We start from the raw sequence: 14,734 nt of genomic DNA on the forward strand, positions 1-14,734 counted from the left end.
AGTCAACTTTTTATTCCTAATACTGTACAAATCAAACATTAGAATATGAGAAAACAACATTTCCTAATCCTTATTTCCAAGTGTTCCCAAACATGGGATGAGAATGAACATCCTCTATTCCCATCTTGTAAGATTAGACATGTGAAGTTTATTCTCAAGAAGTTCAATCCGCGAACCAAACGGGATAGTGTTTAGTGGGAATCTGAGCGGTTAACATTCATTTTTCTTTTAATTGTGCATGCAAGCCAAATGTCGTTGGCGTTGTTTTTCGGGATATCACCACCGCACTGACGAGATGAGAGACCTACTTCAATTGACTCGCCGAGCCAAGGGACTAGTTTCACTAATTTAAAAGCAACAAAATTATTTACACCTACAAAGAAAAGAAGCAGCTGAACATGATGTCATTAAGGTTTGAAGAAGTTGGCATTTAGACCTTTATCAGTTAAATTCCAAATTGCTGCAACAACTAAAACAACACTCAAAACCAGCCCCAAGCATCCAAGTCCCATGTTTATGCACCACTTTCCACTTCGTGGCTGTGGTTTCTTGATTGCGATCCACATGAAACATGGATAAGCATAAGCCAAAGGCAATGTCATCCCTCCAATCAGAGGTGCTAAGCTTGGTAAGAATGGAAGAGCCACTGCTGCAAAAAATGCCACTCCTCCAAAGAGAAAACGAAAAACCATTCGAAGCCACCGGGCGCATGGCTTGCTCTTCCTGCTGGTATACTTGAACTCCAAGTTGTCAAAGACTACCATGCTGTAGATTTGGAATGTGCTCAAGCAGTTTATCACTACAATTATGCAAATTAGTCCCAGCACAAATGTTGAGGTTTTATGTCCATGGAACTTTGAAACTGAGCTCAATATTTTTCCATACGAATACGGTATCTGCATAAATTGAAAGACATTGTGAATCTTAGATCATTTGTCTGCCTAAGTTTGATATATTTATATGAGAAAATCATTGGCCTCACCTTGTTTCCATAAGCCCAAAATTCAGCTGTGGCAAGAGGAAGCAAACACATGGCTATAAGTGCATAAGATATAGTCACTCCTCTCCACATTTGTTTATGGGATGGGTGTTTGGAACTTGATGGCAATGTGCCCTGCAACACAAAATGACATCAAAAATTTCCAAGACCTTCCTTTGAAGTAAGTTTTTCTGTTAGTGGAAAAGTTACACTCGCCTGAATCTCAAGCATAACATTATGACCTCTGAATGCAATGAAAATGATGCCAATTGAATTCATTATGCCACCAAATGTATCCATGTTAGAATCCATCTCTGGTGGGTTGTATGATATGTCACTGGGCCTGCCCTTGCCAATTGAAAGGGCCCAAATCAGAGTACAATATCCAACGGCTGTGATGGCGCCAATGAACGAGACCCAAGCTATGGAGTTCAAGTTGGGAAACTGAGCCACAACAATAGCCATGCACATGAACACCAAGAAGCACTCTGTACCAGTCAATGACTTGACATCACAAACATTTTTGAAGAAAAGCTCCATGATTCCACCTCCTATGATGATCAACTGGACACATGTGCCCCCTGATTGGTACATTACTGGGAAAATAGTGAGCAACTTCCCTAATTTTAAACCTGAACAAAACAAAGAGAACAAATTTAGTTAATACAGTGCTAGCCATTTCTGAAGGGTGTTTGGTTCCGAAGAAGAATTCTCGTACTAACCGAAGGCCGTTACTGCGAGGTGGAGGTATCTGCTATATCGAATTCCAGATTCGGATTCGTGTAGATGGACGAGAAGCCATGTGGTGTAGAGCTGCCATGTAAATGCTAGTGACAAACATATGATTCCCCATGCCCTGCAACCATTGAAAGTTGTTATGCAAATTAGAACAAGGACCAGGAATATTTTTGAGTTATAAACATATTTGCTAGTTTAGCTCCTATTGGTCTATAGTTGTATTCAAACATGTGTTGTGATTAATTGTTAATTGTACAAAATCAATCGTCCAGATTTAGCCTGCCAAAATTGGTTGGCACTTGGAATATTGTATTGCTCAAAATTAGTGCATGAGAAGTTCATATCAGGAGTTGACCATATGTGAGGATATTTGATATAAAATCATTGCATATGCTTTTAAAAGACCAGGTGAGGTGAGTTTTCAGACCATTTTAGGATCATCAGCCTAAACTTGTTCCCAGATTTTAGGGGCAGACAGGTTTCGCATGGAGCAGTAACTAGCTACCTTAGTTCAAGAAGAAATCAAGAAACAGAGCAGAGATGTTTCATGTGCAATTAGTACTGAATTATATTTTTGCCCATTTCTTGAGGAAACAATATATAGTATATAGAGTCCATGTGGAATTGTGAATTAATGGGTACATAAATTAAAGTTTATATTCTATCGAAGAATATCTCTCAAATAAGCTTATTTGAGGGACGAGTTATGAGACTTATGCCATGTATTTCAAACCATCTAATTAAGAAATCAATTTGAGAAAAAGAAAGTTGTCAAGCAAAATAAGAAGGAAAAAAATAAAACATAAAAAAAAGTTGACTTGGAAGTACACCTAGGTCCTTCCAGGAATCTCTTCTTCTTTTTCTCTTTTGTTTTTGTTTCTGTTTGTTTCTTATCAAAGAAGTATGGTTAATCTTGGGAGCATAAATTCCATCAGGATCAACAACACCACCTCCTGGTTTTAATGGTTTTAAACCATCAAAAACACAAATGCTGATGGACCCCTTTCCTCAGTACAGGCTAGGTTGGGTAAAAAAGTAAAATTTTTAAATCTAGATAAGTTAATATTACTTACCATCCAAGAGTGGCAAATGCAAGAGGCAGTAAAAGGGCTTGAATTCCAATTCCTGAAGAGATCAAATGGAAGGTAGCAGAAATGGTATTCCCATTCCTGGACTCTGTGATAGGAAGCCAAGCGTCCTGTGGATTGAGCTCTCCACATCCCCAATCTGCACCATCTTCTTCTCTTGTGGGAGGAGGACTGGTTGTGATGGGAATGACTTGAGCATAGTGAGGTGAAGAGCTTCTAAAGGCATGGGTTGCCCTAGTTTCTTCTGGCCTGCAATTTGCTTCAACAACCACTTCCTCCATATCTGCCATTTCCTTGGTTGCTGTAAAACAGAAGCGACCTACCTCATATATATAGGAGGGGTGCTTCCAAACAAGCCAAAACAGATGCTGACAACGTCGATTCTGATGGGTCAATTCTACTTTTGTGATGAGGAGTTTTAGGTAAATATATAAAGACTTGCTTAAAATAATTCTATAAATTTTCTTTTGAACGCTTTTAGTTTAGTTCTAAATAATATCATATTATACAGTTGTATTTCTTTTGAGAAAATAATATATCAAAAGCACATATCAGTGGGGTGTGATGTCCATGACTATAAAGTGTCTTGTTTACAAGCATATAAAATCAAATCATCATATGCAAACACAAATTGATATATGCCAACCAAAAAAACCCCAACTTTTTTTTTTTTTTTGAGTAAATATCACGAGGTGTCATTACATCCAAATGGTAAGATTAATCTTCGTTCGGAATTCAGCTTGTTCTTGACTACAAAGTGCTTTCAATGAATTTCGAATCCCTGTCAACTCCTTTAACCCATGGTAAGTGATCAAATGATATTATTGTTGGAATTAAACATTCTGGAAATTCTAAGATCAGACGTGTTTTTCTTCTCGCCTACCTAAACTACGAAGAAAAAATGTTTGCGAACCTGTCTCGTAATTGCTTTTGTCTTCTATTTTTTCATTCGCGTAATTATGTCATATGAACAAAGAGACAAATGCGTAAATATTATGACACTCTTTCATAAAAGTCAGAAAAAGATGACTGAAGATTTTCTTTCCTTATAAACCAGGACACGCTTTTGTCTGCTAAGGTCGAAAACTTGAACGTCGTTGATGAAGCATGCGTCAAGGTGACCAGGCTTGCGACATCATCATAGTGACGTTATGATTGTGACGCACGATAGGGAACAAGACTAGCGTTTGTGCGATGGACCACGGGTATCTCACATTTCTTTTTGCAATTTTTCTTCTGTTTTTGCATATTTAAAGGTATTTCATATGCCTTTTTTTCTTTTTCACTTTACTTTTGTTTGAAATGTTAGTGTGATTCGAGGATCTCAATAATGTAAATATAATATTAGATAGAGTTAATTAAAGATCGTATTTATGATTTAAGATCTTGAATTTCATGATTTTTACAATATTATAAGACGAAAAGATAATCAGATATCTTGATAATTAGCCTTCTAGAGTAATATTTATTAAACTAATTAAATTATTTATTTACTTCATAAGTCACATCATTTATAAATAGTGACTTATTTATAAGAATATTTTATACATATGCTTACAAATAAGTCACTATTTTTATATGAGTTGAATAGACTTGTTGTGAGTCGTAGAAGAAAGAAAATAGAGAAAATAATAATAATAATAAAAAAAAAAATAGACAGAAAAAGTGAAAGCTTATTGGGATTCCAATTAGGCAACCGTAAAGAAACTTCTGTTAAGAATTAATTCTTAACTAATTGTCCTAAAGGTGATTAGACACTAAGACACGTACCTCTCTTGACATTGTCCTCCCCATGAATGAACTATTACGTAACCCTGGTCAAATTTACTGTGAAAATATCACCATCTGTTGCCCTGCGTTTTTCCAACAAATTCAGCAAGTGGGCATTAGTGGAGATCGAATTTTTTTTTTTTTTTTTCCAATATATCCCTCTACTTTAAAATATCTTTGCAATAAACTATGAGAAATTATATACACGTACTAATATATGAATGGTAACAAAAACCATTCAGATGGTGTGCTACTCAATGAGTTATGATGACTTTTCGACTGCGGTGTATTTGTAGGCATCTGTATTGAGCACAAATTCAAATTATAGCCCGACTTGACAACATGTGATACAAGTTTTTTCTCTAATGGATGGTCTATTCACATTTCCACACCATTAGAGAATGGCCGGCCTACCCCATTTGTTAAGACTTCCCACACTAGAGATTAAAATCTTGAATTATAGGTGATGCCAATCCATTCAAGATCCACGATACAGCAGCGACTGCATTGCTTTCATGATGCCATGTTCACAAATTTGTCATAAAACCATTATGGAACCATCAATGTTGGCGAATGACGGAGACATTTAATACAATGGTCTAAGATTTGGTGGTTTCCTTCTACAAAATGCAGTTTATGTAGTGCATGAGTGGGCCTGGAAACTAGCTATAATCCAACCACAAACATTGTGGTCTATAGATATCCCTTTCTCTCTCCTAATTATTTATGTACGACTGATTAGTAGTTCTTTCTATTTGTAATCGATTGTATATAATGATGTGTCTATCGCTCTTATCTTGTAATTTCTATTAATAATGACCACAACTAGGAACTTAGAACAACTTATTTCAGTAGGAATATTACAGAGTTTAGGATCCGAGACCGAATTTTAAGTCGCAGACGCGTGGCACAATTAATGAATTATGCTTTATATTTCAAATAAAACATCATGAGAGAAAAAGGCTTGTGATGCAGAGAACTCAAGCTTTTGTTGGTATGCTTTTCCAAACGCAAGCCATGTGAACATGAAAGAAGCAACTCTTCTCAGTGCGAGTAATCAACTGACGTGTACGTATAGTGAGTTGTATACAATGTGGCCTAAGGAAAAGGACATCACTTAAATTGCTACACACACACCAAAGAAACCAAGCATAGAAAAAAGAGAGAGTTTGCGGGTCCCTGGTAGGTAAGTTTCTTGTAGCTGTTAATAATATTTACTTCTGCATTGCACTCGAGTTTCTAGGCTCGATTTTCCTTTCCTCATATTATAAAATAAAAAGAGAGTTTGTGGTCGGAAGCGTACACCTAGCACAAGAAGATGATGATCATGTTGTTGCTGTAGAGTACGTATGATTCATTTATGTGACTATTGGCATTAACATTTCCAATATGTCGGTCATGTGGAGGAAACATGAAGTGGTGAGCTGGACTTGTTCTGGTTAATATGCCCTTCTTTCAAAGAGTATGATTGAGCACTGAACTTTTAAACCCACCAAAACTTTATCATCGCAAATTAGTAGCATCAAATCACAAATGTCAATATATGTTGCCATTATGTTCCACAACATGATCCTACCAAAAATCTACATGTCACTTATAACACTTTTAAGTTAAGCCCTTGATAAATTACACAAAATATTGCTTTGATGTTGTTGCCAATCAGCAGGAGATCCTAGGCCTAGCTATGGAGTTCAAGTTGGAAAATTGAGCACAACAAAGCACTGTGTATCAGCAACGGATCGCAATTCGCTCCATCCAAATTATCTATCCATTAGCTTAGTGGGCTTCTATTTCACATCCATAAAATTTGATCTCTACACTCGAATAACAGAAACCATTATGACAATTATACTCCTCTTAAAGATGTTCTAAAATACTTGAGCTAGCAAATGTTGTACTTTTCAAATTATGATACGAGAGTGTGGAGATAAAATTTCTGAGCATGCGGGCAGAAATTTCCAGTTTTCTGGACACGACCCGTTTAATGAATGGGTTATATAGGTATTTTGGCGAACTTCGTACGGTTAAACCCGCTAATTTCCCGGATCATGAATTTAATTATTTAGATTTAAGTATTATGTAGATTAAATTACATTCATTTTACTTTATTTAATATGATGATGATGTTCATTACTGATTAAGTGTTATCGAAAAGAAAGGGACTTAGAGAAAGAAAAAAGAAAGGAAAAAAAAATCTATATTGATGTTGAGGCACAAAAAATTCAAGACTAGACCCATATATATTCCCGGCCCAATGCGATACCTTACTGAAAAGAAATCCAATTTGGGCACGCGAAAGTTCATCATATGCGTTTGCACACATGTCACGCTAATCAAATAGGCAACACACCACGCTATAAGCTTAAGTGGGCCCAAGCCACGCGAATGCCTGGGGCTTGCTGAGCTGGTTGTGGTATGGATGGTTACGAATATTCACGAGGCCCATTGATGGTCCAAGGAGTGGAAGTTTTGAGCTATTTGGAAGCATCAAAACTCAAGCCCATTCCTTAAGCCCAAACATATGGGTAAGTATGAGAGAAAACTCAATAACCCATCACCTTTGGAAAAGGCCCACATCAGCCAAAACCTTTGGCTGCTTGAAGCAAACTCACAAGCAACTGGAAACAAAATAGCCCAGCCAACACCTTATAAAATATTCAACATCGTGCATCTCTGTTAAAACCAGATTGCAGCCAAACCACGAAAATCAAGCAAACCGATGTGCTGATCACCTTTTTGACCAAGCACCCTTACCCATTCTTTCCTCTTAAAGCTTTGGTGAGAAAACAAGAAACAAAAGTGGGTGGCTCTTCACCCACATGGGGAAGTCCAGTTGCCCGAGGACCTTGGAACTCCAAAGAGCTTCATGCCTACATGCTCAGGCAAGGGAAGTTTCACCAAATAAGATGGAATGGAAGAAAGTGAAGGAAAATGGGAAAGGGTGGCTTGAAAAAATTAAGGTTTTCAGCGTCTATAAAAGGAAGCACTTTCGTCAAGCTGAGAATTCATCGAAGGCAAGCATCCCCTTCGGAACCCTTCAGTTTCATTATTTGTTCTTCCATCTTCCTCCTTTCTCCCTCTCAAAACCCACATCCAGAGAGAGCAAACATCATCTCTCATCTATGGAACCCTTTGATTTCAAGCTTGTTCTTCCATTGCTTCCTATTTTCTCCTTCGTCAAATTGCCCAGGAGCTTGACAAAGCTTTCGTCAAACTGCTGGAAATCTGCTAAAGCCACCTATGCTTCTATCTTCTTCCTCTCTTTCTGATTGAAGGCAAGCAACCATATCCAGAGAGAGAGCAAGCATCACCTCACATCTCTGGAACCTTTCGATTTCAAGCCTTGTTCTTCCATTGCTTCCCATTTTCTTCCCTAGCAAGCGATTCCAGAGCTTGACGAAGCTTTCGTCAAGCTGCTGAAAAATTACCCAAAGCACCTGTTCATCCACTATAATTAATATATCTATCTATCTATCTATCTATCTATCTATCTCTCTCTCTCTCTCTCTCTCTCTCTCTCTCTCTCTCTCTCTCTCTCTCTCTCTCTCTCTCTCTCTCTCTCTCTCTCTCTCCCCTCAGCAAATCCTCACGAAATCATTACTTCAAGCCTCTATTCCTTATAAGAAACCCAAGAATTCTCTCTCTCAGCTAAACTCACGAATGCTCAGCTCCTATGCCATAAGCTTCTCATGTCAAGCCAAGAATTTATCTGTCAGCGACTGTTGGTTTCATTGGTGAAGAAGACCAAGGTATTTCCTAAGGCTCAACTACTATTTCGAAATACTCTTGGGGTCTGATCCTTGAACTCATACTCAAGGGGCAATTCTATCCATTTGGCTCTTTACGGCAGCCCAGACTCATAAGTAGTTGTAGGAACAAAAAAGCCCATACAATTGAATATCCGCATGATAATAAAATATCAAATGGGAATCAAGAACTGTGTTTGTATTAAAAGAAAAAACAAACAAATTTATTTGTAATTGCTTTTTCAAATTCTTTTGGTACACAGGAGGGAGACCAGTATGGTTCTTATTGGGCTGTGCTCATTAGGGGAATTGCTTCAATTAGGGAGGATTCACAGGTACCTTGTTTATGGGTCCGGTGGGTTCCAAACACTGATTGTGAAGAGAGGATTCACAGCCCTCTGCTTATGATCATAAGCATGAAGCCATTCCAACTTGAAGCAGAAATCCAAGTGATGCAAAATTGAATACTGTTGACTACAGTACCGATCTCTTGGACCACATGGGTCTAAGAAATTGTAGTCACCCCCCGTTGGATGTTAATCCAATGGTTCAAAAAAGTTTCTTAAAATGAGTGCAAGAGTGAGTGAACCGTTAAATTTACATCCAACGGTGAGTGACCACAAATCTCTTGGACCCCTATAGTCCAAGAGATCGGGAGTGCTGTTTGACTATTAACAATTTATAGTCCTGATCTCTTGGACTACTGGGGTCCAAGAGATTTGTAGTCACTCACTATTGGATGTAAATCTCTTGGACTCCTGTGGTCTAAGAGATCGGGACTCTAACAATTTAATACTTGAATTCAATGAAGAAAATTACTTGGCTTACATGGGGCGTGACAAACTAGAGTCAAAAGCATCCTCAGCCAAAAAGCTTTGCGATGGAGAGGGCGAAGGGTTAAAACAAGAAAGACATATCTAATCCTAACAAACTCAAAAGCATCCTTAGCCAGAACACAAGTCATGCAAAGACATTTTTATCATCTTGGGCATCCTCAGCCACAAGTCTTGCAAAGCTCAAATAAAATGAAATTTTGAATTTAGAAATCTTGGGCATACAAAGCCCGCTGCTTTATCATCTCGGCACCTTTGCCATACAACAAACATATCCCACACTTTTTCACCTCCAACTCCTCCTCCTCCTCATAGCCATCATAACTCTGTACGGTGAAGTCAACATTGACCTCAGTAACAAATTTGTAAAATGCAGTGGGGCTATGAGCTCCCTCTACAACTTCTTCAAAGACATTATTATAACACCACAGAAAGACCTCAGGTGAATCTCTGTATCCAGTATTCGTGAGTAGATTACACCAAGGATGGTTTACTTCACGGCTTTTACCATTACTTGTTTTGAAGTTGTACTTGCATCCAACCCTGAACCACCTAACAAAAGATAGAGCATAGCCTCTCTTGTATGCAACAACCAGAGATACAGCGAAACCCAAGAAATCTGTGCTAAACCAATTAGGAGGAAGCTCAAATCTTTATTGAGCATCCCTCACTTTTATGGCTGAACCAATTCGGAATTTCATTCCCACAACATATATTGCCAACGAAAGATCTTTGGCGTAAAAGTTCCTGTACCAGGGATATGGACATCATAGTTATTAAACTCGTGAAAAACAAAGAGTAACTTCTTCAACAGATGAGAGAGAGAGAGAGAGAGAGAGAGAGAGAGAGAGAGAGAGAGAGAGAGAGAGAGAGAGATACCTCAACAAAATCATCATAGCTTCCATATGAATCTGAATCATATGATGGTTGTTCAATTTTGCCTTCTTTAAACTCTGACGATGCAGTTGCCATTCGCATAATTCTGAGTTGTGCATCACCGAATATGTTGCTCCGTGCATTCTCATCCAACTTTCTGCAATCAGAAAATATATGTTTCTCATGAAGCCCTCGAGAAAATATATATTTTTCCCAACCTTGTGCGAGTGCAGTGCTTGAACTTGACACTGTCTTCAGTGACACGCAATCTTTTGCTTCAAGACATTGCAATAATGGGGGGAGCTCTGGTAAAGATTCAAGGCTCTCACAACCGTTGAGGCACAAGCGAGATAGTTGAGCAGCTTGTTTGACGCTTGCACGTATGCTCTTAATTTCGGTCAAACTTAGATTTAACTCTTGTAATGAGGTTAAGCAAAAAAGGTCATCAGGGATTTCTTGTATACTGCACTCAACCATGTGTAATTTTCGAAGCGCAACTAGATTTCCAATTGATTTGGGTACCTCTTTAACCATTGTACCTGATAAATTTAGAAACTCCAGATGTTCCATAGCCTCTGAGATTTCTGGAAGTGTTGAAAGTTAGAGCAACCACTAAGATTAAGGCTCTCCAGATATTTCAACTTCCAAATGTTCATTGGGAGACTCACAAGGCTTTTGCAATTGGTCAGTTTAATTGCGGTGAGACCAACAACAGACTCTATTGATTCATTCCTCAATTCTTTTATTCTTGTACTACTAAACTCTAGCACTGTTGTATCCCTGGGAAGCTCCCAAAACTCGCAAAGAGATTCGCAGCCTACTAGACTAAAAGAACTCGAGACTTTTAGCTTGCAAGTATTGCTTGGAAGACTCTTAAGGTGTTTACAAAATGCAATATCTAAGTGAGATATTTTTTCATGAGACCAAACTGATTTAGGCAATTCCTCTATTGCTGTCAAGGACAAATATAAGATTTCAAGATTGCATGGCATCTCGGGAAGATTTTTGAGATTTGTGCAATGCCCAAGGCAAAGATTAGTAAGCTTGCCAAGATGTTGAAAATACGAAGGAATTTCAACCAAACTTGCACAGTTATGCAGAATTATACACTCAATTTTTAGACTCCGAGAGAGATTTGGGACTTCAGTTATATGTTTGCATCCACTAAGATTGATCCATTTTAAGTTCCAAGGACTCTGTAACAAACTAAACAAGAATTAATAACTTAGCTTGCAGCTTATTACTTTCTAGGCCAAATGTTATACAAGAACTAAAATAAGCATATATAGTATACCTGGTCTTCATTCCAAAATTGCCCCACAACTTGGCTGTACGACAAATCAAGGCCAACAAGATTTTGAGCAGAAAATTTTGATGGTAAATATTTCAAATGATATGCTTTCCAGCTAAGATATTTAAGAGAATTGGGAAGATCAAGAGAAAAAGTTAATGGACGATAATTAGAGACACATGCATGTAGCGATCTCAGTTGATACATCTTTTTGAAGTTTACATGCTCCAAGTGTAGCTTTTCAATCTCAAACAAGTCGAGGTATATGGCTTGAACATCTCCCTCTTTCTGACAATCAAGAGCAAAATATAAATGTTAATATAATATACAAAATTACATTTGTAGGAATAATCTGACTTGTTTATTGTAAATGTGAATATTACTACGTACCTGGTTATTTGTCAACGCTTGATAGACGTCATTTGCATTGAACAACCTACTGCCTTGTTTTCGAGCAATTGCTCTACCCATTTCCTGCACCAAATCATGCATCTCTATCCGTTCTACGTACTGACTGCATGTCTACTATCCGTCCTCCTGAGGATGCCTCTCTCAATTTTTTTAACCTCATATCTTGTGAAATTGATATGAGAGACCTATCAATAAGATCATTGATTCCTGCTTCCAAAAAGAAATAACAACTATCTAACATTTTTTCTACACTTTTCCTCAAATAGCCTTTACAAAAACATGCTATATCAAGAAATATCTCCTTCTCATTGTCATCTAATCCATCGTAACTTACTCTCAACACTTTCTGGATTTCTCCGATTGGAACTCGTTTCACTTTTTTCCATTGAACTTCCCACTCTTTTTTGCTCTTGCAACGACGGAATGAGGACCCCATAACTTTAAGAGCTAATGGAATGCCCTTAATATAATCCACCACCTCTCTTGAAAACTCAGTGTAATCTGTTGTTGGGGACTTATTTCCAAAAGCATGCGAGTGAAAGAGCTCAAGAGCTTCATCAGAACCTAATCCCTCAACATTGTATATCTTTTCATGGTCAATTTTTTGCTCAAGCAGGCCTTTATCTCTAGCAGTTACCATGATTCGACTTCCTTGGCAAAACCGATCATCATCACCAACAAGAACTTCTAGGTGTTCTCGAGCATTCACATCATCAAGAACAATGAACGCCTTTGTACGCCTGAGCCTATCTTGAATATGAGGTGGAATAGACGGAGTGTTGATATTTACATCTTTATCCTTCAATAATTCACGAACAAGTGTATTTCGCAACTCATTTAGTCCATCCGTTTTTTCGGATTTCTCCCTGACATTTGCGAGAAAACAAGCAGCTTCAAATTTTGAGGACTGCCACTGCCTGTGAAATACAGCATCAGCAAGGGTAGTCTTGCCAATACCACCCATGCCCCAAATACCTACACAGCAAACACCTGGTGAATCCAAGCATAATAACGACTCAATTTTCTCAATTTTCCTTTGAATTCCAAACAGGCCCCTCAAATCACTTGACGATTCCCGATTCAATTTGGTCAAAACATCTTGGACAACTTCCTCAACAAAATCGGCCTCTGTCCTCCTGGCAAATATCGTTACGAAAGACAAACAATAGTATGAGTACAGTATGAATGAAATAATAAAAAGTAGAAATTGATACAAATTAGAGAGTTAGTTACCCTGTTTTGCTGGAATAATGAAACCCAGACATATTGGCTGCTTCCTCCAAAGCAGCCCTCCGGTTGGCCACCTCATCCCTACTGCGCTTAAGTGGACGATCTTCAAGTGCACAAGTTCCCTGCTGTTTTCGTACATGTGATGGATCTATGCGATAAAAAATGGGTATAACAATCTGTCCATGGCTTTTCTTGCATCCAAGTATATGCACAAGTTCTTTCAAACACCATGTGGAAGAAGCATAGTCTTTTGAGAAAATGACTAGTGCAATTTTCGATCTCTCGATTGCTTTTAGAAGGGCAGGAGCAATTTCATCTCCTCTCTCGAGCCTGCGATCTATGTAGGTGTCAATGTTCTTCCGAAGTAAATCCTTGTGAAGATGGCTGGTAAAAGTATCGCGTGTGTCTTCACCTCTGAAACTAAGAAACACATCGTACTTTTCTTGAAGAGGGGGGATATCAGTATCAACAGCAGCAACAGAAGAAATGGAAGAAGAAGAAGAAGAAGATGTTAATGATCTGAAGTAGATGTAGAAGAGAGTCATGATGAGTATGATGATTATGATGAAAACTTGAAAGAAGTCAATGGAGTCCATATCTGTTTCTCTGAATGCACCAGGAGCTAAAATTAAAGCAATCTGATACTTGAGATGAAAACTGGAAGAAGAAAGATAATCTGATATTGTAGATGATGGACCTGAGGGTTTAATTAAGCAGTTCAGAAAGAAAGAGAATAGAAAGCAGTTGCTTTATAAAACAATTGCTACAAAACGATCCAGGAAAAAGACAAGTGAATTAGGCATTCATACACTGTAGGAATTCCTCCATGTTTATAAATTTTTCAGAATACTCTTTTTTTGAATTTACATATTCGTGTCAGTTTCGAATCGTGCCGTCATGTAAAAGTTGTCAAACCTCAAACATCTAACATCATTGCGTGTCACTGTGATGAGGATAATTGAGGATGATGAAGATTCAAGAACGCCACTTCGCTAGATCATATTTTAATTAGTTTGGCAATTGTACAAAAATTCAAGCATTCAGTGTCGGTAGACAAAAATTCAAGCATTCACACTGAAGAAAGAAAAGGGCACATGGCAGCGGCAGCACAATGACCCCCTCTTTAAATGCTTTACGTACAAAGTTCTGTTGATTTTTGTTGAGTTCAATTCTAGTGGGAGCGACAACACGTTATATAATAGGCCCCTCAATTTACGCGTTTTACGTACAAACTTCTACTTTTCTATTTTCTTGTTGGGTCCATATTACAACCACTAGAGCTTCTTTTTTATTTTAAATTTTGTCCTATCAATCACCCAAAGTTTAGGGGGCATTCAGTTCAAACTTTTGACGAATTTTAATGATTTCAATGAAATTAAAATATAGAGGTATCTAGTTTAGATTTTTAAGAGCATCTATAATGGGTTCTTTAAATTATATTTTTAGACAAATTTTAAAGAGAAATTGAAAAAATATAAATTAAATACCTCCTCCACCATCACCATCACCACCTCCACCTTCATCACCACCACTACCACCTCCACCTTCACCGCCATCGCCACCACCTCTTCCCTTGCATTCTAGAATATGCACAAGTTCATCCAAACACCAAGTGGAAGAAGCGTAGTTTTTGGAGGAAATGATTATCGAAAGCTTTGATTTCTCTATTAGTTCGGTTTTTATACTTGTAACATAAAAACTTTATAAAATGCATATGAACTCAAAGTCACAATTGTAACATAAAAATAAACAAAAAAAATGTAATTCACATA

General features: G+C 37.8%; 3 protein-coding genes across 4 annotated transcripts; all 3 read right to left on the minus strand.

Moving 5' to 3' along the window:
* On the minus strand, positions 306–3,125 carry LOC18768147 (lysine histidine transporter-like 8). The gene is made up of 5 exons (XM_020569558.1): positions 2,791–3,125; positions 1,702–1,835; positions 1,196–1,611; positions 983–1,114; positions 306–896 (listed from the first exon to the last, which is right to left on the minus strand). The coding sequence occupies exons 1-5, from the start codon at positions 3,093–3,095 to the stop codon at positions 408–410; spliced, it is 1,476 nt and encodes a 491-aa protein (XP_020425147.1). The 5' UTR covers positions 3,096–3,125; the 3' UTR covers positions 306–407.
* Positions 9,266–14,007, minus strand: LOC18768999 (TMV resistance protein N). Of its 2 annotated transcripts, none has more exons than XM_020553656.1 (5): positions 12,966–14,007; positions 11,712–12,868; positions 11,325–11,609; positions 10,034–11,226; positions 9,266–9,901 (listed from the first exon to the last, which is right to left on the minus strand). In XM_020553656.1, the coding sequence occupies exons 1-2, from the start codon at positions 13,556–13,558 to the stop codon at positions 11,806–11,808; spliced, it is 1,656 nt and encodes a 551-aa protein (XP_020409245.1). In that variant the 5' UTR covers positions 13,559–14,007; the 3' UTR covers positions 9,266–9,901; positions 10,034–11,226; positions 11,325–11,609; positions 11,712–11,805. The 2 variants fall into 2 exon arrangements, with proteins under 2 accessions (XP_020409245.1, XP_020409246.1); XM_020553657.1 differs by having other exon boundaries at positions 10,034–11,236.
* On the minus strand, positions 9,361–11,792 carry LOC109946260 (disease resistance-like protein CSA1). Its single transcript, XM_020553574.1, has 7 exons — positions 11,712–11,792; positions 11,527–11,609; positions 11,325–11,436; positions 11,115–11,226; positions 10,034–10,614; positions 9,874–9,901; positions 9,361–9,773 (listed from the first exon to the last, which is right to left on the minus strand). Exons 1-7 carry the CDS (start codon positions 11,790–11,792, stop codon positions 9,361–9,363), a joined length of 1,410 nt encoding a protein of 469 aa, XP_020409163.1.

Source organism: Prunus persica, chromosome G8 (genome assembly GCF_000346465.2).
Source record: "Prunus persica cultivar Lovell chromosome G8, Prunus_persica_NCBIv2, whole genome shotgun sequence".
In the NCBI taxonomy this organism is placed as follows: domain Eukaryota; kingdom Viridiplantae; phylum Streptophyta; class Magnoliopsida; order Rosales; family Rosaceae; genus Prunus; species Prunus persica.

Coding starts and splice junctions, on each gene's coding strand:
- LOC18768147 (XM_020569558.1), bottom strand. CDS start 3,095: ATGGCAGATATGGAGGAAGTGGTTGTTGAAGCAAATTGCAGGCCAGAA. Junction 1,836..2,790: donor GCATTTGCCACTCTTGGATG/GTAAGTAATATT, acceptor CAATGGTTGCAG/GGCATGGGGAATCATATGTT. Junction 1,612..1,701: donor CCTCGCAGTAACGGCCTTCG/GTTAGTACGAGA, acceptor TGTTTTGTTCAG/GTTTAAAATTAGGGAAGTTG.
- LOC109946260 (XM_020553574.1), bottom strand. CDS start 11,792: ATGGGTAGAGCAATTGCTCGAAAACAAGGCAGTAGGTTGTTCAATGCA. Junction 11,227..11,324: donor AATTTTGGAATGAAGACCAG/GTATACTATATA, acceptor AGTTTGTTACAG/AGTCCTTGGAACTTAAAATG. Junction 9,902..10,033: donor GCTATGATGATTTTGTTGAG/GTATCTCTCTCT, acceptor TCCCTGGTACAG/GAACTTTTACGCCAAAGATC.
- LOC18768999 (XM_020553656.1), bottom strand. CDS start 13,558: ATGGACTCCATTGACTTCTTTCAAGTTTTCATCATAATCATCATACTC. Junction 12,869..12,965: donor CATTATTCCAGCAAAACAGG/GTAACTAACTCT, acceptor GATATTTGCCAG/GAGGACAGAGGCCGATTTTG.